The sequence below is a fragment of the Anoplolepis gracilipes genome, chromosome 1 (assembly GCF_047496725.1).
Source record: "Anoplolepis gracilipes chromosome 1, ASM4749672v1, whole genome shotgun sequence".
Lineage (NCBI taxonomy): Eukaryota > Metazoa > Arthropoda > Insecta > Hymenoptera > Formicidae > Anoplolepis > Anoplolepis gracilipes.
The window spans coordinates 21805677-21833468 of record NC_132970.1 but is presented as its reverse complement, the minus strand read 5'-3'; the positions used below and the strand labels follow the sequence as shown (position 1 = coordinate 21833468).

The window sequence follows — 27792 nt, the reverse complement described above, 5'->3', positions numbered from 1 at the left end:
TCCATCGTATCACACCGATAAATTTCAATTCTCTGTTAATTTCAGTTCTCTGATAAAACATATATTTAGGATTTAATGTCGATTCATATTATCTTAAATGCGTTATGTACTCTTTCGATTAATTACTGATGATTTCTACGATTATAAAATCGTCAGTTAAATTAATCATAGAATCTATGAAAAACGTTAATATATTTTTTATAATGCAGATAAAAATAATATCTCTAATTAAAAGTTTTAAATTTTGATGATGTTCATTTATAATTAAAAAAAATATAAATACCTTGAAATATATTTAATTAAGTTAGATTGTTTTCTTATTTTAATTCATCTATTTTTGTTTTTTTTTTTTTTTTTTATAATATAGGTAGATATTTGCATATTATAAAAATTTGACGAATAATCTTAATTGGAAATATAAAATTGTGTGGGGATAAATGTCCAACTCATAATTATTATATCAGAAAAAGTTATATACTAAAAATTTTACCAAAAAATATAGAATTTTGCTGGCAGTGTCCCAAAGTACCTATCTTGAAGTTGCAGATAAATGGGATATCCTGCGGGGTTGCAACACACAACAGAAAAATAAAAGAATTTAATATGATATGTATGTACACTTCCGTATAATCTCTAAGAATAATTATGCATATATATATTGAACACACAAAGTGACTTCATCGTCGAGAAAAGTTTGACTATAATTTATTAGTTTTACAATTACTTCCAACTACTGCTGCATATCTCATGCTAGCACACAAGATACTACCGCAGAGAAATCACAAAAGTGAAATTAAACGTTTTCTGCGTGCAAAGTGAGAGAATGAGTTTCAGTGATATAATTTCGATTGTGCCGAAAGTTCAGTGAATTCATTTACGAGTCTAAGTTCTCCGTGTAACACGAAATAAAAGTGCTACAATAACAAACCGTATTGCGAGGAAGAAGGATCACTTTGCGTGTATCATTCGTAACGCTGGCTGCGTGCACAATGCACTGCCCGATACAATCGCATCCTATTAATGAATGCAGTTCGCATCCACGGCACGCGCGTTAAGATCGTTACGAAATCTCGCGTCACGTGTGCGAGAATCGAAAGCTAGACGGAAGGAAGGAAGGAAGGAAGGAAGGAAGGAAGGAAGGAAGGAAGTAAGTAAGTAAGTAAGTAAGTAAGAAGGGAAGGAAGAGAGAAAGCACGAGCGTTAAGCATTATTAAACTTCTCGCGCTCTAATCCGGGTGTAACGCGCGCGGTTTACGTGGTTGGAACGAAAACTATGCGGCACGATGAAGGGGCCAAGAAGAATCGGTGGCCTACCGAGCGGGAAAAAGCTGGATTACTGCCAGAAGGTGTGTCAAGCTCGAGGAATATTGCTGGTGTACTTGACTATCTGCGCCTCGCTGCCGGGTGTTATTTTTACCGGTTAGTATCGATGATTCTTTTTACTTTCAGCCTTTCGGATATTTCGTCGTCTTTCGATTTCTATATTTTCGTGATACGACTAACGTGAAATTTTATCGTCAAGGCAAGTGCATAATTCATGCAGTTGTCGGTTGTGTCATTTGTAAAAATATGGTTTTTTCTGAATCTTACATATATATGTGAGTATTCTTAAGATTAATTTTTTAATGCGCAACATATGCGAATTTGTTATCGGATATTTTTTATTCTACTTGATAGGGAATTCAGATAAAAAAAGTCAGATAAAAGATTTTCAGATAAAATTTTAATTTATTTCTGAAATTTTTATACACTTTGTTATAAATAAAATTACAATTAAATAATGCGTAAACTTTTATCTGCATCAAGATACCAGATTTTTTGATAATAAATTTTAGCAAACGTTACGCAAATATATTCTTTCTGTTCGATCTATCATAAAAATAAAAATCTGTTGTTGCTCATTAGATGATAACTCACACTATCACAAGCCATGCTATCACCGTCAACAATGCCGAGCATAATGATAATATGATTTCTGCATCGTTGATGCAGAATGCAGAAGTGAAACTTTTCTCGTAGTCGTTCTTTAATATAAGGTCTCGCGGTCTCACCTGAGAAATGAAGAGCATAAATCACGGTGCTCATCAAGCCTCGCGTGGTCTCAATTTTGCAAAACTTTTCCCACAAATCTTTGCCGCCCACCTTGGGCGCTGTCATCTCCATCTTTTAAAGATTAGTTTAATGTCGTTCGTGATGCTTGCCGTGCTTCAACTTTATAATGAGAAAGTCACTAAGATGGAACGAAATAAGCAATAACACTTGGTGTTACATAATGAAAACAGAAAATATTGAATTCACTTTTATGAAAAGCACATACATTATTCTATCTAACAAGAATTTTATATTATCTAATAATGTGTGAAGCAGTGATAATAATAATAGTATTTTATTTAGAGAGCACAAATTTACTTAATTACGCACATATGAAAATGAAAAGAAATATACATAAATATTATTAATTTATTATAATTTAATTTGCAATTAATTTGTAATTAATTAATAATTGCAATGCTAAGAATGTAACTTTTTTATGCAAATTTTTAATGTAATTAGATTTATTATTTTTATGTAACTTTATTTAAGTCAAATAAAAGTAATATTGCATTTAATTTTGCATAAAATTTACGTAATAATGTAGTACAAGCAATTTGATGACAAAATCTACATGCATAAATATAATATGAGAGGCTACTGCATAAATACATTTAGAGACTCTGAGACAATTTGAGCGCTGCTCTCATTAAAAATAGACTTTACCAGATCTGACGGAGTTATACTAATGGAAATGCGCCGCTAATTCGGTCACCGTAACATCATAATAAAGCTAGTATACCATAACTAATAACTATAACATTTTTTGCCAAATTATTTTTATTTTTAAATTTCTGAAAAATTATATTAATTTTAAATGATATTTAGACCTCTCTCTCTCTCTCTCTCTCTCTCTCTTTTCCTTTTTTTTACTTATAGTGTTTTATAATTTTTCGATCAAAGTGTCATAATAATTATAAATGTATGATTGTATTTTTTTTTATATGTATAATTATATTCTTCAATCTTTATATGTATGACAATAAATATAGCAATATATTTAACTTTTGTACTTAAAACTTTCTTCTATCTTGTTTTAGATTTAAATTAGAAAAACGTATAAGTTCACACATTCTTCTATTTTAACGTCGAGAAGACGTGACTAGAAATATAAATTGAGAGAAACCCTTGTAAAACGCAAGGGTAGTGTTAGGGGATGTCCTCAGACGCACTCGAACGCGAACGCGACTCTATGCGTCGAGATATGCAACCCGTAACGCTTCACAGGCAAAATAGGAACTAATTAAGCACACGAGAGTTTAAACGAGGCGCGGCACCAGCCGTAGTACAAATTGCAAGTCGTATTAACAATTATCTCGTAATTGTCTACAGTACGCTCAGGATTTGTAAAGCTAGAATTAAATTCGCAAGTAACGCTGGCTGGCACTTCGTGTCTCACTCGGTGTGTTTCTTTCTGAGTGCATATTTCCCAGTCTATTTTCACTCAAATCTTTACCATTGTATTTCTCGCTTTGACATTTTACTCAAATGTAAGGAGAAAAGTGAATTCCGCAGTTTTAGCCAGAAATAAAATATGGCAATTTTGCATATCGCCTGAAAATCACGCAAATGTTTATTTTGTTACAATTACAGAATATTCTTTATTATACACCTTTTAACACATATTACATGTATTTACGTATAAATAAACAGATATGTATCAAATATTAAATTATTTTTCGCGTTGTTGAATAAACAAATATGTAAATTATAACACAATATAAAAGCTATTATATATGTATAATAATAATAACCCAATATGCAAGGATATGTGTTGTATAATTAAACTAAATGTTTTAAAAACTGTTTTTGTTGTGAAAAAAAAACTTTCTTTATTCTTAACTATGTAATGATATGTGATGATAAAATGTTTGAATTCTTTATAAAAAATTTCTTTGAAGTGACGCGACGTTATTTTTGCATTCAAAATAACGATACGCAAGAAAATAAGATATTGGGATTTGCGACGCCAACGCCTTTTTTTCAGTAACGTATGTTTTTATGGAGCATTGGCTTTATGACGACCATATGCTACTATAAAAGCTTGCGTACACATGTGTTCGTGCATTCGTAAAATTCCAACGTTTCTAAATGTACGCGACTGCGTAAAATTGTGTCAAAGGAAACACGGTTGATAGCTTACGCTTTTATATGTTGCGTTCAGCTTGATCCTCTTCAATATCAAATATTGTTCGTACATTTGTACGTTAAAGCTTAAATAAATTAGTTTTCAGATAACATGTTATAAATTAAATTCTTTAATATTATAAATGGAATATTATGTGTTATAAATGAAATTCTTTAATATATCTTTAATATATATTGTTTATAACAATTTTAACGCTTATTAAAATAAAAATTTAATTTTGCCTTTGAAAAATCACTCGTTTTTTCTTTTCTACTACATTATCTTTTTCAATCTTATATTATAAATTTTATTTAAAATATTGTATTTCAAACAAGTTTTTAAAGCCATGTTTAAATATCTGAATCTTTAGATGTGAGGTATTGTGCTGAAACGTGGTAAATAGTCTTATTGTTAATCCTGGTCAAGTACTTTGTGCAAAGTTTACTTATCTCCAAAGGAACAAGAACGGCGCATTAATTGGTTTCTTGAACCGAGTGCCACATTTGAAGTTCCCTGTAAACTAAACATCTAGTTTTAGCGATCTAAGCGATCTAAGATTCAGGTCCCGTGTTGATTTCCACACAGTAGAAAGGACATCAAACTAAAATAACATTTATTTGATATTTGTCAATTGAAATTGTTACCCTAAGTTTGAAGTAAAATTTGTTTTATGAAAAATATGATTTTTATCTTTTAAAATTTAATTTTTAGGATTATTTAAAGGAATATTCAGCTAAACCTATTACGAGCTAAACTGTAGATGAATGGTCAGTTTTTTTTTAACAATTCACATAATTCGACATTAGGTTGTATTTATTAAATTAATGATTATACAATACGAGACGTTTCAACGCTTACTTGCGTCTCTTCAGTCGCTAATTTTTGTAATTTTTCCGTATTTTTATTTAACATGTATATTCAACAAAGAATAGTATTTATGAAAAGGACAAGTATATTAAATTTGTCTCTCCTTTTATAGCATAATGTATTATAAATATCTTATTTTCATATATATATTCATATATAATTTTGATACAATTACCGATCCGACGTTTTTCTATGAAACTGAAAGTTTGAAGCAATTTGTGAACGATACAGTCTATTAGATAATCGCACGAATATAGAGTTGCTAGAAATAACAGAATAGCAGCCTCTTCAAAGAGGAGAAGCTGTTTTACATTTACCGTAACGGTGCGGCAGAAAATTCGATTCACTACTGCTCGATTTTCCCCGAGACAATGCTAGCTACATATCGCCGAAAGGGAGAACCGAAAACAAACTATCCTCCACTGTATTCGTCTGGCGGAAACGAACCGCGTGTCTATCAATAGAGCGAGCTGCAACTCGATTTGTCTTGCTCGTATAGAGACAGCAAATACAAACAGTTGAATGCAACATTAATTCGAATCAATGTATTGCCCTTTTTTCCTATTTCCTGTGTTATGCTCTCTTGCTCGCTTTGAAAAAATACGCTGTGACAATAATAAACAAGAATTAATCAACGCATTTTCATGAAATAGTATAGGGAAAAACGTAAAAAAAATTTAAATTAAAATTCCATTAATGCAAGAGGAGAATGCAATTTTCTATTGTGCTCGAAAATTGCGGTTTCACGACGTATGATTTCAAAACGGACAGATGATTTGCAAAAGTTTTGGTAACTACTGTTGCCAGCAGGGACTATCGAGCGGTTGGAGTGCAAAACGTCGCGAAACGCACTCACTTGACGTCGAGACAACCGAAAATAAAACTTCCAGCGCTTTCGGGGCTCCCTGTGCCGAAAACGCATCGCGTGGTTAGCCATAAAGAGGATCGCGGTGGAGTCGTCGCACAAGAGGGAAGCGAGCGAGGAGAGTAGCCCGGGCGCCGGCGCCGCCAGTGAATACTTACGCTTAGGACGATTTACCTTAATTAATTAACCGGCGTTGTGACGGGGCGCTAATTTATGCTCATAGAATGATTCACCGCTACTCTTGGGCGGATTGCGGTTTAACCTCCTTCTTACCCGGGGCTCGACCGCCGAGCCCGGTGAAATTCGGTCGTCGCGCTCCGTTTGACAGATGAGTCGCGCTAATTAGAAGAAGTCACCGTGGACCGTGCAGTCTCGAATTACAGTCAAAAATTCGCACCGACGTGTCCAGCTGGGGCTACCCAATGAACGATGTTGATAGGGTAAACTAGGGTATGATGGCAGAAAAGATGGCTGTAATTTTTTCAATAATCATTACATAGAGCGCTTTTTTAGTCATTATCAAAGATAATCGATATTTACAGTAGTTTATGTGCATATATTATTCGAATTATAACGATATTTTGAATCTTTTTATCATATTTTTACTTTTGACTACCTGCAAAGTTTAAATTACAGTTAAGCTATCGTAATCGACGTTAAATATATTATAAAGATATGTAAATTGTTGTATGACCTATAATTTTTATTTTCACTATTTTTTTATAAATATTATGGCCATCTTTCCGTCACTATAGTCATCTTTTCCTTAAAAGTTAGATAAGATGGCCAATGCTTATGTTCTACTATTTTGATAATATAAAATTTCTATTAAATATTTTCCTTTTAATCTCGATAATATTACGTAATTTAAGCTTCAGGGAAGATAATATGCCAAATACTATTAAAAAATAACAAAAATAAAAGTACGTTTTTTGTATTTAGAAAATTATGACCATCTTTATCCTACGTGACACGTGTCTTGCGAAAGCACCTTGGTTGACATCGGAGGAAATTTTGTCTTCACAATTTTTGTCTCCAGAAAAAGTAGAGTACGCTCAAAATATTGCAATATTTTATAAAGATTAATATACTTAATCGATTAGGTGTAATTTTCCAAACACGTATATACGGTATATACGTATATTATTAAATGAGTACAATGAGAAATAAAATCTAACGACATTTTTTTGAAAGACTATCATTTCATATATGTTCTTCTCGCCGGAGAAACGTTCAATATCTATTTGTATGGCAAACGATTATAATTGCATAAGCGGTTTATAATGATACGAAAACATTCGCTCTTCTATACAAAATGAATTTCACGTATTACACCGTAATACCTTCCGATAACAATGAGATAAATGGCAGGCCGCGCCCCACGGTCGCAATATTATTTCCTCAGATTTACACGTTAAATTAAACAAGGTAAAGCAACATTGTTGCACTTCCTCGCTTCTTGTTATTTTATCTCTAGCCAATCTCGCGAAGCAAATCTTATGGATCATTGCTGGATACTCAAACAGTTTCAACTGTTGTGTACCTGTGGACATATGTGGGCGAAGAGCAGCAAGTTGGACACTCTCTCTCTCTCTCTCTCTCTCTCTTTCTCTCTCTCTCTCTCTCTCTCTCTCTCTCTCTCTCTTTCTCTCTCTAATGCCACTGATTTTATTAACAAAGCCAGATGGAGACGCCAGAGCGTATCTATACACATGTATGTATATGTGTACTACGCTAATTATATAGAAAGGGAGAGTGGTTCGTTCGTTGACTTGCGCGATATTAAAATCATTTGAACGAGATATATCTTTATATTAATTTTTTGTTTTCGCGCGGAGTATTTTTCGCTCGGCTCTTTGATATCTGCTTTTTTATAGGTTTGCAGAGCACTTATACAGACATGTTTCCTCGATATGTATCGATGCGTTTATATTGATTCAAATCGATATAGTGTGTATCCGAGATATGTGTATGACTTAATGTTTGTTTTGATACATAGTGATTTATGTAGTCAGTTTTTATTATTAAATAAAAATAAAATAATAACTACACTGTATTATATGAAAGAGGGAGAAAGAGAGAAATTATTTTATAAAAAAGGCAAATGTCTCCAAGCATATGACAGTCTATATGAAATGGACGATATGAAGCGAATTCCATCAACAATAGATAGAAACAAATATTTGTGTTAAATTAAAAACATAAAGCACAAATATACATATTTTAAAATATTTTTGTCGTTGCAAGACAAAAATATTAATAAATCAGATAACTCACAAACATAGAATCATCAAACAAATATAATAATAATATATTATTTGTATAAGTATTTTATTATTTATTTCTCTCTTTTCCTACAGTGTTTTTAATAACGTTTTAATAATAGAAATGAATATATTTTGTCTTCAAGTATGAACTGTTACTGAAATTTTTCAATATCTCTAATTATATTTTTCGAAATACTCTCCTTCCCAATCGATGGGAGCAAAACGATTTGTTTTAAATCTATCTTTTTTCCAAAGACGATGTATTCAAGTAAAAAGTTAAAACTTAAAGAGAGAATGACTACGGTGTTAATCGTGCCATGAAATTCTGTCAAAGTGTCGATGAAACTAGAACGAATCGCGCGCAGTAGACATCGATACAACAACGCGGGGAAAAAGTGGCTAAGTGAAAAAGAGTGGAGTCCCGCAGTCGATTCATCGGGGACGCGACTTCACATAAACAGGAAAACATTCGTTTGTCGCAGCAGATCCGTATCCGCGCGCGACACATTCACGCGAGATACCTCTAAATCACACAGCAGCACAGTCGAGTTAACGGGTTACAATCCGTGTATCGGTCTAGTGCTGCTTGCCAGCGAGGGCTTGGCAAGCCCTTTCCCAAGCTCATCGACGAAGTTCGCTCGAATCCCCATTTCGCTCTTGTGACACCACCGTTCCATGCTATTTATAGATTAATTACGGTACGTTAGATCGATGTCTATGCGCGTGACTGGAATTCGATTGACATAGATGATAGGACTCGCGAATTCTGCATGCTGGAAAGGACGTGTGATGGACATTTTAGGGACGCTTAGTTAGGGGAAACTTCAGTATTGTGGCAAAATTATAGTGCGACCGATAAGGAATTGTCAGGACGAATTGAGACAGTCCATAAATATTGACTAAAAATTTCACGACCTATTAATCGGAGAAATAAATACAATCTTTTGACATTTGTCATTAAAAAGTACATTTTTCTTTATTTAAAAAAAATTTTTTTTAATCAATATTTTAAGTGGAATAATGTTTTAGCAAGAAATATTTATTATAAAATTTGTTATGGAAAATAAATTGCGAATAATAATTCTATCTTGATAAAATTTCATGCTCTTTTTGAAATTAACTCTTCTCTTTTCTCTATGATTTGTCCAGATTCATCATTATACTTACATGTTGCAACACAATTCATCTTGAAATCAGAATCGTATTGGAGAATAGCTTTCTCTACTACTCATACGAATACTGGAAGCGTATACTATATAGTCTATAGTCTATGCTGACACTATGCCATAATTTTCCGAGCATTGTTCATGGAATATGTAGCGTTTCAAGCGCGTGTACCATTGAACTGTGTATCGCTGTTGAAATTGTGGAATGATTAAACCTCTGATTCAATTATTTGTAAAATTACAGAGAACGTTGTTTGCATGCAACTAATACAAACAACACGATAACCGAATAAAAATAAATATCTATAACATATATCTATAATATTTAAAGAATTTCAATAAAATTAATCTTTTAAATTTTCCGTACAGAATGATGTATAAAAAACAGACCAGATGTCCATTTGTTAAAACTAGATGTTCATTTAAATCAAAAGCATGTAAAAAATAATATTATAACTTGAAAATTATGACTTGCAATTCCAAAAAAAGAACTTGCATATAACTTAGTTAGTTTTCGTAATTTATTATCCAACGACATTATTCGCAATGATAATCCCAATTAACACTATCTGTTTCAAGTTATCCTATGTCTCTTAGAAAATCTCTTAAAAAGTATGGCAATAAATCCCTTTATCGATCTATCTATACTTTCGCTCTGACCGCGCGCGAGAGTTCCGTCTTTATTTTCGTTTCTTCGACAATTTCAGTCCCGATACGCGCTCGCTGACGGGCCAATGGGTTTCCGGAAAGCATTTGCCATGGTTTCTTCTTCCATCAGCCTGGCTGGTGAAGTCGGACGTGTACGTTACCACAGTACGTTTCTTGTTGTCGTTTTATGCATTCGCGCTGCCGTGGCGTTCGTACGAACGTGAAAAATGACTCGGTAAGCGACATTCCAGGCACAGGGCGCTCACAGAGCGTGTTTTTCAACCAAGTATTTGCTAAGATCTCCGCGTCATTATTTATGTTTAATGACGCGTAATTATGTATGAATACATTATAAAAATGTTCGATGGAAAAATGAAACTTCGATGAATGGATTCTTATCAAATTCTTTCCCATTTTAATTAACAGATGTTAAACTCACGATCTTTTCAACGGATAGTTGATATAAATAATTTAATAAATTAATTGATTTTATTTAAAAAATGATTTTTTACACATATAAATGTTTAAAAATTTTAACGTTTAAAAGCTTTGATTTATGGAAAATATGTTATTATATAATAATATATTTTCGCTTGTCAAAAAGTGCTTGACACGTAAGGAGGAATGAATGCGAAGGCTACTGTTGAATATAACACGGCGCCACGTGTATATACAAAGTCGGATATAATTTATTCTGCATGTGAATTTGTCACAGAGCTTTCGCTAGCATGCTGAACTCGGCGCCAAGCTGAGCTCTTTTTTCGTTTTGCGACTTCCGCTTTCTGGACTCACATACTAATCCTACAAAGACTCACAAATAAACCCCGTCGACGCGTTTCGCTTTACGACTAATTTGACATATTATGGTGTGTTTCTGCATCGTAAGCTGCACGACGCGGTATGCTCGTGCTGATGTTACGCGCGTATATTTTTCCAAGGCGACGATCGACTTTTACATTTCTGTCGTGACATCCTGTTGGAATATTTATTTACCATTCTATCTTTAAAAAGCAAATGTATCGGTTTTCATGTATCGGATTTTTATTTATATTGAACTCTACAATTTATTAACAAATTTGAATAATGTTATGTCCAAATTTTCATTTTTTAATTTATAAATTTTAATTTTTTATGATTAAAAAAGTATTGTTAATAAGATCATTATTTCTTTCGTATTTTAATTACTTCTTAAACGTATGCATAATAATATAGAAATGATGGGATTGACGTGGTCGCTTCAGTTTGATCATAGATCATCACCTTGAAATTCGCACTTCACTTTAAGAGAACAATTGTCATAATAGCTCTTCGCGTGATATGCATATACAACTGTATCATTATTAGAGATAGCGGTGGAAGTCTCTCCCTTGTATCCGCTCGATATCACGTGTGTGCTTTATCTTTCAGATCAAATATATTATTGCGATCACAAACGTATTTAATAAAAACATTTAAAAAAGTTATAATTAAGAGAAATACAAGTCTACTATAAAATGCTGTTTTTGCACTGGCAATGAATGTTAATATTATGCAAATATTATATGATTATTCCTCATATTACATGCAAATAGATATTATTAAAAGTATACAAACAAATAGTTTATTAATTTATTGCTTACAATTAAGTGTTCTGAATAATAATTCTCAATATATAATAATAATGCATAAAACATAAACATAAATTATAATATATTGATTATTTTGATTATAATTACAAATACCTATATGTATGCATTTATAATATATTTTCTGTATGTGTGCTTGTAGAGTACACGTTGCTCTTAGTCTAAAATGTATTGGTTAACGTTAATAATGATACAAACAATCAAGTAAAGAGTAAAGTATCATTTAATAGTCCGTAATTTATATTTATTATATAAAAAAAAATTTGTTAAATTAAAAAAAAACTGTATCTATAAAATAACAATTTTATATCAAGCGGAATTATTTTAGGTTGTAAAAATATGACGAATTAAGGTCATATATGCTTAATATTAAAAAAATGATAGAGACGAGAGCGTCAAGATTTTTCACGGAACGGAGATGAGATTCAGCTTTCGATTTGTCGCTTCGGTTAGACGCTGCACTCCGAGCGGATTGTGAACTTTGACGCCATACTCGCGCTGAGCTTTTTCAATAAACCGCCGAAACCGCGGATGAGAGAAAATTGAGGTCGGAGAGCGACGACTCCCGGCGAGATGTAATACTTTCTTCGACCATTATCCGTCGCGTCGCTTCGCGCAATTCGAAATTCCGGCGTGTTTCCGCAGAAGTTCGATTTGCACGTAACTTCGAAAATTGATGCGTCAAAAAGCGTTGAAAAGAAGTTCCCGGATTCATTGTCGGGAAACCATTTTGACATTTTGCAATTGCAAGGTGCGCAAAAGTTAAACTTTATGGCATTTTAAAGGCAATAATACGTTTAAAATTTTTTTTTTCAATATTTTGGCGCTTTAATAAAATATCGAAAAAAAATTGTTATTACATTCGAATTTGCAAGAATAATTGAGAAGGACATGTCGGTTTTGTAATTTTATCGTATGACTAAATAAAGAATGTGAAAAATGGCATGTTACAAAAGGTTACAAAGATTTAATTAGTAGCAAAAGTAATTAAAGTTAGGTGGAAATGGAAAAATAGTATCTCTCTCTCTCTCTCTCTCTCTCTCTCTCTCTCTCTCTCTCTCTCTTTCTCTCTCTTTTTCTCTCGAATTGATAAATAGTTGTTGAAAATTGTTCAATTAACGTGGAAAGCGTAATCATGGCGCAATTTAACTTTACTACCAATGAAGGAAAATCTTTTTATCGCATTTTAACTCGGCGCAGACAGCTATCGAGATATCGCGTTACTCGATCTGATTAATAGAAATTTGGACGCGCACGAGTGATTTCTTCTCTTTAGAAACACGACCAAGCACGTACTGTCGGTGGTGGCAACCTGAAAGGTATCCCTCGCCTTCGTCGCATTTTTCAAGTTTCTCTGCGACCCGCTTCGCTTTTCTCATCTCGCACCCTCTCCTGACGTTGTCGTCCTTTTTCTCAGCTTTATCTCGTTTTCTTTCTCCTCGCCTACGTCGTCGTGTTCTTTCCTCCTTCGTTTTTAATGCTCAGGCAAACGTTATCGTAACTTTCTGGCGACCATGCGCGAAAACGTGCTCACGGACGCAAGTTTACGTATAGGGTGATACGCCTGATTTTATCGCGCGCGATGTAATTCAGAGATTTACTGTGAGGCACGTTTTTGCGGGCGAATTGCGCGTTTGGTAGGACCCGCTGGGCAATACGGGAAATGTAAAAAGTCATAGTTAACCATAAACATATGAACATATTTTATTGCTTGCTTTTGTACTGAGCGAATCGTCATAACTTATCTATGAAATTACGTTTTTATTTCAAGCTTTTGTGTAAAAGAACAATATAATTTTTAGCTTTTTTCTCAAGAAGAACTTCTTAAAGTGTGCTTACTACATTTTATAAATATTATAAATATTTTGATAAGAAATTTTTTTTATGTTTATATACACATATTTTTTACAATTATTAATATTTTATGGACAATTTTAGATATAAATTTTAGACTTGGTGTTAAATTAATGTTAATAAAAAATTTAACAATCTTTGTTATATGAATATTAAAAATAAAATGTATCTTATTGTTTGTAATCTTTGAAATTAATGTAAATTAAGAAATATTGTTTCAAGAGTTTTACATACGAGTACGTACTCTTTTGATTAAATCGTAAAGTTAATATGTTTTTCACACGATATATGTCATGTGCGTAAATGTCACACGAGTCTCGCAAGCCAAGAAAGAACAAACCATGTAGAGGAATTTCTCCGAAAGATTTTCTTTTCGTTTTTCCGCCACCGCTTGGAAGCCTTCGTTCCTTCTTTTACCACTTCCGTTTCTTTCCCTATACGTCGCACCTGAAAAGTTGGAAGATCGGCTGCAGCTCAGTTTTATTAGCAGGTCGAACGTCCTCTTTACTGTTTCTTTTCTCTCATACATCTTCCTGGAGTCCAGAATCTCGTTTCATGACTTTAAAGGCGACACGTCAATCTTATCTTCTTTCCTAGTCTTACCCTGTATGTCTTTTTTCTTATCTATCTCGGGTTGGTAAATTTTGGCAGACACGTTAGTGAATACAAGAGCTTTTTCCATCTATTTAAAGTCCATTTATTTTAACCTTCGTGCAGCACTTTTTAAAATGTGGTATAAAAGCTCCTTCTTTCTATTAATATACTTACTGGTTTATATTTAAATCTAGTACACATGAGTATGGCAGAAGAAAGTGTAACGGGTACTATATTCAAAAGTCGATTTTTTGTGAAAATTTATTTCTTACGTAAAATTAAAAGAACATTAAACAGCTCTTAAGAGTTGGCACAAATCATTCATCTTGATGGATCAAATATCAAATAGAAGGAACGTTTCCAAGAAATCGTCATGCTTAGCGAGAATACCACGTGTTTGGCATGTGTGTTTGCATGCATATACCCACGATGCATCCGTACGATATCTCTCATTGCACTAGCTTGTGTTACGGATTATAAACACCACGTAATTCAGGCAACCTCTGTGTTTCTGCTTGATGAAATGAAATTTCTCACGTCCGACGAAACTCGCCAGTTTCGCCACATTACTTCGCGTTTGCACGACTACAAGATTGTTCTTGGCAGGATAATTTGGGTTTCAGTCCTCTTTCCGGATCATTTCTCTAGTTGACTGTGGTAAATTCCTAGAGAATTGGTCGAGTCGGTCCTCTTTAATAATCTTACAGGGAATATAATTATTAATATCTGTTATTCATCTGCGATTTGTTGAACTATAAACTCTTCATCTATTAAAATATGATATTAATATTGAATTAAGTGCATCTTGCAATTTTCAGACAATATAGCCTCAGTGTTATAATAATTTTTACAGAAATTGATTATGTAAGTGCCATAGCACATGACAAAAAGTCAATTCTACCTATCTTTGAATATGTTCTTTATATATGGATTTATTCTAAAATCCACATATATTTTTCCTCAATCGCACACGAAAGGGCAGAAAATTCTGTACTACATTTTTCATAGGGAGCCAATTCAAAGATGATAACCCTATATGCGAAAAAAAGTGGATTCACGCATTATGAACTCCACAAATGGGGTCACGCATATTCTTTTCGTTGCGTCCCTCGCACAGTCATCCATAGTTCTTGGAATATTTGTCATGAGTTTTTACGGCGTTATATTTCATATAAAACTGACAATGCCGAATCCATTTAGAGATACTGATACAAAAGGAATTTTTTTCTGATATGATATTATTACGATATCGCAATTGTTATTGCTTTATTTGGTACCTTTGATGTACATGCGAAAAAAATGCATTAAATAAACATTATTAATTTTTTAAATATAATAAGAATATAAATTTTGAAATAAATAAAATATAAGCCATTAGACTATATTATAGCCTATATAGCATATATTATGGCCTAACTATAACTATATAACTATACTAGAATATAATATACACACACACACATACACATATATATATATATATATATATGTGTAATATATACATTTAAATATTAAAAATAAAAATATTTGTCTTGCAATATATCACGTTCTATGTCTTGTAATGTAGTTTTAACTTGATCTATAAAACTAATTTTTTAAATTTGTAAGCATTCTTTGTAAACTTATATACATATAACTATGGAAATATAATTTATTTTTGTAAATAATATTTTATATTATTTTGTATTAAAGCAAAATTGTATTAAAGTAAAAAATTGAACTAGTCCCGCGTAATGTTGGAGGCAGTATCATATTTACAAATAGGCAATATGTTTGTTAAACTGTCACAGATAGTCGAAAGTGAAAGAATCAAGTAAAACGCATATGAAGCACGTGGTGTACGTATCACATGCGAGAATTTAATAAATACAGACATCACGTTTCTGTACATTTAATTTAACTTTTTTCTATCAGAAACTTGATGCTTTCCAATTGGATGGAATTGTATAGCAATCTTGTTACATGAGACCTCGTATTATATGTATACAAGATATCTTGTTAATATTGCATTAATCTTTAATGATATAATTTTAAACGAATTTAGAGTTAATATTTCCTACGTAAAATATTATTATCCCTCATATATGTAAATCAACAATCAACTTATTCTCAAAATACAATAACTTAAAATCCGCTTGAAATTAAACGAAAAATAAAATTTTGCTATTTATTCCTGTGTTTGTTTAAAGTTTTTATAGAATAAATTTCTTTTATCACATAGAGCACGAAGCAAATTCAAGTAAAGTCGACAGCAACCGGAAGTTACCGCCTGCGCGAAAGAACTCTATCTCTAACTGGGGCGGCTTAAGCTCGTAAACGGTTTTCTGAAGTTGCTGGCGTGCCGGCAAGGCAAGAAAAATTATATTCGCCCGCGACATCAAATTGGAAACAGTCTTGAGCCGTCGACGCCTCCGCAATGGAGGCGAGATCGACTTAGGGCGCGTTGAGTATCCGAAGATTTCGAAAAATCCGACTGAGGTTATTGCAAAAGCGTCGCAAAACTTTTATATGAAAATCGTCGTCTTCTTATTGGTCGAAATTAACTTTCTTCGTATGCTGCAACGACCATCTGGTTATAGTCTCACACTTTTTCAGATTATTTTAATCTTTTTTTTGCGGTAAACGTGTAAAAATAATAAAGAAAAATAAATTGTACCAATTTTCGAGAAATTAAATATCTGAGAAAATGTATAAAAATTGATTAGTTGCTTTACTCGAGTAATTACGTGACTATTTTAATCTTATTACAGAAATTTTTTTGTTCTAAATAGAATCTTCTATTTAGGAATATACATATATAATCACGAAACAAAATAAGTTTATTGATAAATTTAAGGCGTATTTGTGTCATTTTTCTAATGAAAAGTCGCGCTTTTCAATTTATATCACGCCGAACGTCGAGTATACTTCCGCTTTAAGCATCGTTATAGCACTTCTGCCGAAATGGTACCTGATAGCGAGCACTACGCGGAGTGCATCCATTACCTTCACGCCTGTTTGAAGTGTCTAAATAGGTGTGTCTGTATAGTGAACATACACGTGTGCAGTTACGCAAATGTAGTTCATGCAACATCTTTTGAAGTCACTATATAATAATCATAAAATTGAGTCATTTTTGAATACGCATATTTTAACAGTTTTTATACATGTAATTATTTGCATCGACAATTCCAAAAAGATCGTAAGAATTAAATTTATAATTTGTGTGATAAATTACTTAATACGCAACATTTAATATAGTTTCTCTATCTAATAATATTTAATTTATAATGAAAATAATCTTCTTCTTAATTTTATTACGAAATAATAAACTTTTATATATTATGACAGTGGACAATTTAAGTAATTATTCTTATTTCTAAGATTATACGTAATAATTAGAAATTTCGTTACTCAAGGGAAAAAAGAAAATAATATACTCGAAAAGCTTTACCTTAATTGATATGATGTGATTATATAATTGTCCCTATATTTCCTTCATTTAAATGGCAATTATTTTAAAACATATTTCCATTTTGTGATTGAGCGCGCTACTTAATAATATATCTTTTACAATACATTAAAGTGATATACATATATATATGTGAAAATTAAATACTTAAATTATCTCACTTTTCTTTCTCGACCGAGTCATCCTTTAACTAGTAAAATTTTATTCTTCCCCGGATTTTACCTTTGTTACACTACGTCATAAATTCCGCCGAAACCGAACATTGTCGCCGAATTCGTAGAACGGTCCAGCATCATTTCAGCAGCGACCTGCCTGCGAGAAGCTATGAAATAATCTCGTCGTTAATCTCGCGCGTCGTATCGAGGAAGGGGAGGAAGGGGGAAGGGGAAAGCGCTGCACAACCCTTGAACCGGGGGCTGCTCCGGACTGCGGCCTTTTCTGGTTTTCCTGCTCGAAACAATGAGGACGAAAGTTTACGGTCGCGCTAGACCACGAGGATCATATATTTTCGCCACAACGCTCGTAAACTGCGGTCATGCTGCCAGTCGCCACATCGTAGGCGGACCTTCGAGTGGCGATGTTGGCGTGCATGCGGGGTGGAAGGGCTTGCGTGGCAGTGCGCCACTGTGTCAACGTGTCACTGGATAATTTTGGCGTTACGCAATTCTTTTGTTTTCCCGTGTGTCTTCCTTCTTTTTTTTTTTTTTCCGCCGCGGAGATTTGTTCCCCGCCGAGTGTACCGTTTACGTACGTGTTTATCTAAGTGTATTTTGGATGAATGATGGGGAGGTCGTCCCGCTTACTGCTCGCACTTGCGTTTGTCTGGATATGCGCATTATGATATGGTTGAAATACTGGTATAGTACTCTCTGCTACGTCGTAAATGTCCGTAACAATAGAAGCAATATATGTCACATGATTTAAAATGAAACAATTGTGTGTACTAATCACAAAGAATGATAGTTATCAATCCCGTTTATTACGTTGAAAAGTTCTTGTCTATCAATCATCTATCATTGATCCGTATAATTGTATTTTTTGTGTGAAAATGTTTAGATTTATAAATAAATTTTGCAAAATTGACCTTTAATTTGAAGTTAATTTTATTACGTCCAAAATATTAAAATTGATTTATATACATAATCTCTGTGGATGCAATTATTTAATTAGTCGAATAAAAATTTATTTTTGTTTGCACGCGTAAATTTAAAAATGCTGCATGTCAGCCATGTTAAGAGACCGAGCAGTCCAGAAAAGCGCGTCGGAAAGAAATATGCCATGGAAAAACCTAGATAATGCTTCCAAGAAATAAAAATGTCGGTCGCTCGAACACGCGAATTAGGAACTTCGTAAGAAAGGTGGGATCTGGAAGGAAGTAGTCCAAGAAGATTTAGTGCGTAGGCAATTTGTGGGACGTTATGTTACTCTTCTATAGTAATTGTGACTTCACACGAGAATTTACGAAAATGTCTCTAGAGATAGCTATTTCCTATCTCACACTTATCCCTTGAATAAAATATAAAAGTAATATGAAGTTACATTGATTTTTTTTTCTATATATGTGTGTGCTCACGTGTATATAAATATATGTAAATTTTAATAGACAAGATAAATCAATTTTATTCTGTAATAAAAAATTGACAAGATTTTTACATAAAATTCGAATTTTTTTATGTAAAATATATTTCACACGTAGAAAAATTAGTTTTATATTAATGCGTTGTACTGTAAAAAAATTAAATATTTGTATTAAACATAAAAGCAAAGAGAGAGAGTATGCTTTAATATACGCTTTGTTTGGTTAAAATCACACAATACGTTTTCGCACCCAGTTTTATTTGTTGCAAATTTAACTGGTAGTCATTAAATTATCATACAGCCGTAGTTGAAATAACGTTCATAAATACCAAAGCAATATACGTAAAAAACGCTGACGCATTTAAAGTGTTTAATTACAAACATGTTTTATCCGAATTTACAGTCATTAGGTGTGATACTGTTCTATCAGACGATTTTATCACCGATAAAAATGGAACTAGGGCTTACACATGTGATTTTTCGTCTTTTCCCCATCTTTTTAAAGGATCCGCCCATCGGCGTTTTTAGGAAGAAAAATGTCTCTAGCTACAGAAATGACAATGATGATGATGGGAAGCAGCAATCTTAGTTTACAGCACATTTACGCGCACAGTTTATAATATTACGGAATCTGGACGAAAAAAAGTCTTTGGGATAAAAAAAAGTGACGAGTGACTATTCACATAGGGGTTGTAAAGACTCTTGCAAAGGTGGCGCCTGCGAGGATTCGCGACGAGTAGAAACGGATGGCTGTAGTCAGACGTGAAGGTATTACTGTATCTAACAGAAATATATTTGCGTAGTAGAGAGTAGTCGAAATTGTTCCGCAAATTTCTTGGCGCGATTCATATCATGCATTCGCTTTTAAATGTGTTGGCACCGGCTTCGTATTTGATTTATTTAATATATGCAAGATGCATATGTAAAGGAAAAAGAGATTTCGTAAGAGATTACATAATTTATGTTGAAAAATGTTAATATACTGGAATTATTATTTATTTCAATGTGAAACGCGTTATGTGTAATAGTTTTAAAAATATTTTAAGACGTTACCTTATATATTCTTGAAAAATATACCTTTTAAATAATTGGGGGTTTAAGAGCTAATTTAATGCCGCCATCTGACTTCTATTATGTACCCAAAAAAACGATTGTGATAGAGACGCCGGTAGTAATGACGTTGCAGGGGTGATTTTCAGGTAATATACATTATCCTTATTTGTGACGGTGGCTTTTTGTCAATTAATCTGAAGTTATCAGGACGGGTGGCAGGACTTTACCCTGTGTTACCAGGGCGAAGGCGTAAAGGGGTGGAGTGTTGGTCATTTGTATAACGCCAATAGAACGGGTATGTATACGGGCGTTATCGCACCACAAGAGGGATGGTGGGAGGTAGTGATGGAACCAAACTAATATTTACTCTCGAATTTCGGAGCAAACAAACAAAGATGTTCATATAAACTAATAATTGTAAGTCAATATTAACTTCTGAATTGAAAATCTCATTGATATGTTTCTAATATTTAATACGTCTTGTGCGCGTTTTATATTTAAAACGTAATTTATAGGACGTCAGAACATTCTGAAATTCATAAAAGTTATTACAAGTTTATTCTTTGTGCTCTGTAAGTTATTAATATATATAAAATTATACTTTAATATGAAAAATTTTATATATAAAATATATATATATATATATATATATATATATAATATTTAATTTAAAATGGATTTAAAAGAATTAAACAAATTTACAATTTATTTTTTGCCACATACATAATATAAAATGTTTTTTATAATTGCTCTACTTTAAAAAATTACTTAAGCGAAAACTTCAAACACGTCATAAATAGCAGGTAAAGATTTACTCAACAGCTATGAACGAATCGTCGTGTTTGTCGAGATTGAAAGTGGATATCGCAGGCTTTTGGAGAGGGCATTGTTTATGCGAAACGGTCAGTCCAACGAGTTACGATGTCAGCGGGTTGTTCTGGGCAGATTTGTTTGATAATTCGATAGCCGTCCGCGTTTCAAGCCCCTCGCAATCCTCGTCGTGTTCATCGTGGATTTACTCTCGCACCGCACGCAGGTTCATCCAATTAAATTTATCAGATTGCACGCGCTCGAGGGTCAAAAAGAGGACAATGATTGGCAAGTGTTTGTCTTTTTGGGTCACGGTAAAAGATATTTTTTCATTCACAGTTCAGTGACATTGCAGCGATACAAAATGGACAATACGGTGACATAGTAGACATAGCGACGAATTGAAATAAATGTTTAGATCTTTATCAAGTTTTATGCTTTATCTTAAAGCAAGATTTCTTATCTCACGGCTCTTATGAAAATGATTTACGAAGATGATTTTGTAAGTTTATTTATACAGCATTAAAATATTAAGATTGCTATATTAATGTTAAGAAATTTTACGTATATATTAATGATAATCAATTTGACCTGTAAAGTAAAAATAAATTAGGTTGCAAAAAATAAAATCGAAATTAAGTATTCATTTTATATCATTTGCTTTTCTTCCGTGCATTAGCGGATTCACACAGTCAACTCGTACAGCTTCTATTACGAACTTTCCTTTCGGATCAATCCCTGTCAACCACCAATGAGTATCGTCGTTCAATCTGATGATGATTGATGATGATGGAGAATATACTAAGCGTTCTGAAAGTATACTAAGTAGAGAACGATCCGTACAGATTTGAATGATGTTTATTTCGAAAAGTTTATATAACACCTATTTGGGTAGTAGACAAAAATGTCAAAAAGTTATCATAAGCATTAGCGATGAAAATAGTGAATCAGGAAAATGTAAAGATAACCTTTATATATAATATTAAATATAAAGTAATATATTATAACGACAATATTAAGTAATATAGTAATATATTATAACGATAATATTAAATAACAAGGAAAATATCTTATTTTTGAATTTATTATTAAATTAAAAACGCGTGATTGTTTTACGTAATGTTTCATAGAAAATTTATTAAATATCGAAAGATGTTATAATTTACAACATTATGGATTGGAAAATCAAAGATAATAATAATAATAATTTTTTTATATTATTTAATTGAGTTTTAAGTGCGTTAATAAGTGCATTATAGGTTCTAAAGTTTTTTTATAATCGTGATGTTTACGGTTACCGCCACACACACACACACAAAACACACGCACACGCACACACAAAACAAGTTTTTACAAACATCCAAACACTCTCTTTTATTGCAAATACCCAAACAATCTCTTTTATTACAAATTCAGATTAAATCTATAGGTGAGCCAATAACAACAGTGTTATTGATTAAAAATAAAACACATACATATATCCATCTCTTTTTGTCATTGCTTGCAATATATTTTGTCAAAAATTTTGCAAATAAAATTGTTAGTGAGCGCGTCGTCGACAAAATACATGTCGTTTGCTGCAAATCGTGTAATGTCTTTCACGATCATGAAGACGAGCATACGCATTGTCACTGAAGTACGTTAGATTATTCTTCAGTATATGACGAAAAGGACGCTGAAGGAGAAGGGAGAGAAGGTGGGCAGAATTCTATAGAGGTACAAACGAGCATGTACAATGAGGCAAAGTGCATAGCTATGTTCCATAAGATATTCCACCGAAACGTCGAAGAGCGTATTACGCTTAAGAAATGAGCTGAGTTTGCTCGCTCGGCGCCAGTTCGCTACTTGCCAGTTATAATGCACTTGGATTCTGGTATCTTGTAAGTAGTACATCCAGCAGTCGCTCGCAGCAGACTTGGAGTTGCGCTCTCGCGGGAGACGTCGGCAAGCATTGGTTTCCTGTCCAGAATTTCGCATACAAGTTTCACGCAAGATAGAACACATTTCCCATGCCTCCCCGCGACGTTCAACGCAACGCAACACGCGTGATTAAATCGCGCGCACGAAGGGAAAAAAATATATTCTTCCTTAAATCTGTTAAATTTTAGCAACTTTGGGCAATTTTATTATTTATTCAACAATAATTTTGCTCCACAAAACTTGGTTTTTTTTTTTTTTTATACGAAGTAAATGCAATTTTAATAATATTGTGGAAAAATAGATTAAGCACCAGCGACGTACAGAGCATGTTCGTCAGATCGTTATTTTCTTTTCAGCGCCAGCACACGTACGCGAAACATTCAAGGAAGGTGCGCAGTGGCATGTAAACGATGCCAATAATGATTTGATCGTTTTCGAGCCGACAGCAGCGAACGTCAGTGCATTTGTAGGGCATACCGCATACCTACCATGCCGCGTGCGAAATTTGGGCGACAAAGTAGTAAGTCTTTATTTATATATTTTCTTTTTCTATTTACACAGCAGTAAATGTCAATCGAGCATGAGGTCTTTTTGAATTATGAACGGCTTAATTAAATTTACGTAAAAAGTAACACACATGTGTGTACCAAGTTATTCAATCACTTCATAGAGATATTTCGTATTTTAATGAAAACTATACGTGCACATAAATATATTATTATATTGCACAAATTTTGTTTGTTGTGTCCGATAACTAGAATATAAATCATCCTCGAAGAAAGATCGCGCATGTATGTGTATACATATATCATTATTAATTGCAAACAAGCACTGATTGGCCCGGCAGCGATTAATCTGAAAATTTACTGGAGACAGCTTCGATTCAAACAGGTTGCTTCCAGTACCCTTATCTACACAAGAGAGCCTATGTAATTAATACAGCTACATGACAAATTGTCGCTTCCGTAGTAGCGGGCCGCCAATAAATATCGCGGTCGCGATTAGAGGACTTGCCATAGCTAAATGTAGATAGGGGAATGGTTATCGTGTTACGTAGGAAATGGCATGTCTGTGACGATCTGTCATGAGGAATCGTGAGGACACAGATATCGTTCTGTTTCCTTTGAAAGCTCTCCGGTGCGTATCTCGCGGCGTTGACTAAGCGCGGTATAGATTTAACGAAGATGTATGAGCGCCTTAACGGAAGCTTCCCTTCATACACAGAGATATGTCTCCGCTCTTAACTCTCGTCCTATTTCAAGGGTTTGTCAAAGTATCCAACGCTCTGCGCGAATTTATTAACGAACTGTTGATTGAAGCTCGTCAACGTTGATGAGACTTTATGGAATTATACATAGAGTAAATCATGAGGGATGGTAAGCTTTAATTCTCAATCGTTCTTTTTTTTTACAGTCATGGGATACGTAATATCAACGTGAAAAAGATGGTTCTCATATTTTCATATAAACTCTTAAATAATATAATCAACAAAGTTAAAGTTTTTGCACAAAAGCAAAAACTTGCAAATTTGTAGGGTAGAAAGAACGTAGAAGGGAAACTGAAAATTCCTAAAATGTTTACATCAAAGTACAAACTCTATAACTTATCTATCTAAATTCTTCGCTCCGAGTAACACGCGCAAATAGAATCTTCCGGAAATTCTTGCGTCCGTAGCGAGAACTGCATCTCTAGTTGCCGGAGTGCAGTGCCGAAAACATGGTTTCGTGGTAATAAGAGCGCAAGAGGAAGATCGGTGGAACGACCGAAGCGTGCGTGCAAATTTGCGGACGATTCAGCTGCGATTCACGTAAACGGTGGTCGTAATCATTCTGGCAAGAAGGCGATTCTCTCTCGTCGCGCGCTGTGCCACCGAGTCGCATTCACGTATGTATTTGTGTCGGTCGTGCTTTGCTCGCAGACACCCGATAGATTAAAGGGCACTTGGCGCCAACCGGGAATCATTTCTGGGAAGCGAACGTCGTGCTATTCGCTATGTATTTTTCCCTACGAACGCAATTTTTCGACACGCCCGTCCAATTTTTGCGACCTACTTTTCCGCCTTTTTGAATTTTTCCTCTCTTGCTTTAGACAGATTTCCTTCTGCTTCTGCAGCGGATTTTATTGTTATCGAACGGCCGGAAGTAAAGAGCGTATGCAACTGGTGGATGGATGCGGTTTTTATAGCGGATCTCGTCTAGTTTTTACGTTCTCGAGGAACGCATTATAATCGGAATTGATAAATGCATTTATGTATGCGCACTTTTACAAACATTCGATTTGTGTTTTAGTAAAATTGATACTGAAACACATGGTCCATGACGATTTTTCTTTTTCAATTTTTCTCAAGAATTTTTAATTTAAGAATTAATGTTATAGTAATAACATTTATTTATAATAATATAATTAATAATATAATTTATAATGATATAATTAATCTAGTTGTGGATATAAATGTATTAAATGTGTTGCTAACGTCCAATCATACTTTCCTTGAATTATTAATTTTGTTTTAACGCGACTCGTTATTTTATACTTTATATATACATTATGTATTTCCTTTTAATTTTAATATTTTTACTAATTAATTATATTAATTTGTTACATTCCAGTTATTCATTATTTTCCACGCATGTCATGCAATATTTTAACAATAATTGTGTTGCTTTCTTTTTCGAAAATAAGTAGATACTGTGGATTAAAAGATTTTTTTCAAAAAATACTTTATTTTAGTTTCGCTTACTTTTACCTATCAATATAGAAACCGCATCCTTTTTGTTAAAAGAGAGCTTCATTTCAATATTGTTATCCAAGTAAAAATTTAAACAGAAGATTGATCGTACGAGCAAACGCGATTCAATGTTCAATATTTCAAAAGCGTATTTATATTTAACACAGATTTTATTGGAAACGAACGAATATATATATATATATATATATATATATATAGATTTCTTTAATAGCTGGGATACAAAATTGCTCGGCGCGCATTTTCTCGAAGAGCACGGCCGGATGCATTTTTAGTTCACGTTCACCAGGTTTTTCCAATCTTTTCCACATTTTTCTTCCTTCCACTTATCTGTTTTCTTTTTTTCCAGCGATTCCTCTTTAATTAAATATCGATCTACGCGCGGACGGTCAGTGGTGACGTGTCGATTACGGCAAGTTTTCTCGAGTTAAGTCGAGAAATCAAATGGAGTTTAAGATGAAAATAATTGCGAGAGATTAGTCGCATTTTCGTAGAACATTTTCTTGAATTGCATATTAAATAGAAATAGAATTTTAATGAAATTTGTAACGTTTCCGCATTACGATCGGATTATCAGTTAACATCGGATTATCAAAACGTAACGTTCTTAAGAAATTATGATTGAAAGAATCGATTACACGAGCGAAGTCATTATTTTCCAAGCCTCATTAATTCTGTGAATTCCGAGCGTTAAAAACGAGCATTCAAAAGAGAATACGAGAGGAAATAAATTGATTAACGGATCTAATATATATCTATATATATTTAATTTCTAGTGATGTATTTCTTGCTTGAATTAAAAATTTCTGCAAAGTCTTGTATAACTTTTTTCCAATATAAAAAATCAGCATAAGATTGAATGCTCATTTTTTGATCTTTTTTTGTTTTTAACCGTTAAGATCTTTATCGATATTTAATCAAAAGCGAATCGTTGAAGAAAGATGTAGTATCATGGAAGAAAGTTGTGTATAGGAATAGTGAGATTGGTCGCGTTCTGTCCGGCTCTCTTCGTTCTGTGACTGTGAGTGCAACGAAAATGCATAGTCTGATATTCAATTTTAAAGGGTCAATGCATATCTGTTCCTGTCCCCTTTTCGTAAGGAAAGAAATCGGGACTTGATCCCTTGATATCGAAATATCAGTTTACGATTCCTTCGGGCAGAAATATCAAAAGGGTCGGACGCGAATGTAAGTCAAGTTAGCAGGGAATAACTATGGCTATGTCTATTGTATTCCCTTTCTATAACGTTTTCTGAGAATCTTACTTATTTCAGTGAAGATGAGTTATGAAAGCTACGATTCGCGATTCTTCTGCGTGAAGGAAATCCAAGGAACGTTGAGATAATGCAACGTAAAGTGCCGCCCAAATGCAATAAACCTTGTCTTTATGCCACTCCTTGTTAAACATTACTCGATTTAGAGTAAAATCTTTTGTGTATTTTCTATTAAGAGTTAAAATAATTATCATCTTTTGAAAGATAAATTAACTTTCTCCCTATTAAAGTTCCTTTAATACGACTTTAATGAACAAAATTTTTTCTCGTTTTAAATAATATTCTACATATTATAATATTATATATTATACAAATATCAATATACATTATACAAAAATCTAAAAATCAAATTCAACAAGTAAAATATTCATATCTTTTTGTAATATCTTCATTATTAAAGATATAACCGTCTTGACTTTAAACATTCTATGGACATTACCTCTCACACCCCAAACCATTTGAATTAATGTTTCCAATGTTAATGCAGGACGTTCTGGCATAGAATCTCCCAAAAGTGTTTCGTAACTCGTTCATCTCCTCGAACCAAAACATCCGCGACATGATGGATGGCCGGAAGGGGATTCCTCTGTATTTATGCTGCTCATAAAATTCGACATTTGCGTACGCTCGCGTTTCTTTACTTAATATTTACCAAATTCTCACAACAAAAAAAATTCAGAATATGATTGAAATTCTCGTTTTCTGCGACATACGCATTATCTCTTCTGTGAGAAGTTTTAATGAAATTTTTTTCATGCTACAGGTAAAAAATAAATATTACTTAGTAGGAAATACGTTCGAAAATGTAGAAAATGTTTTACGGTGAATTTTTTTATTTTATAATAGAATATGACA

General features: G+C 33.2%; 1 protein-coding gene across 7 annotated transcripts in view; it reads left to right on the top strand.

Moving 5' to 3' along the window:
- LOC140674118 (zwei Ig domain protein zig-8) overlaps positions 1-27792 on the top strand; it is a 110383-nt gene that overhangs the window by 14077 nt on the left and 68514 nt on the right. For 2 of the 7 annotated variants that reach the window (XM_072907870.1, XM_072907719.1), the window contains exons 2-3: positions 547-1419; positions 23274-23437. In XM_072907870.1, the coding sequence (XP_072763971.1) occupies positions 1284-1419; positions 23274-23437 (300 nt within the window). In that variant the 5' untranslated portion in view covers positions 547-1283. Of the gene's footprint in view, positions 1-248; positions 1420-23273; positions 23438-27792 lie in introns of those variants that run through there. The other 5 variants (XM_072907782.1, XM_072907584.1, XM_072907638.1 and 2 more) reach the window with 4 other exon arrangements.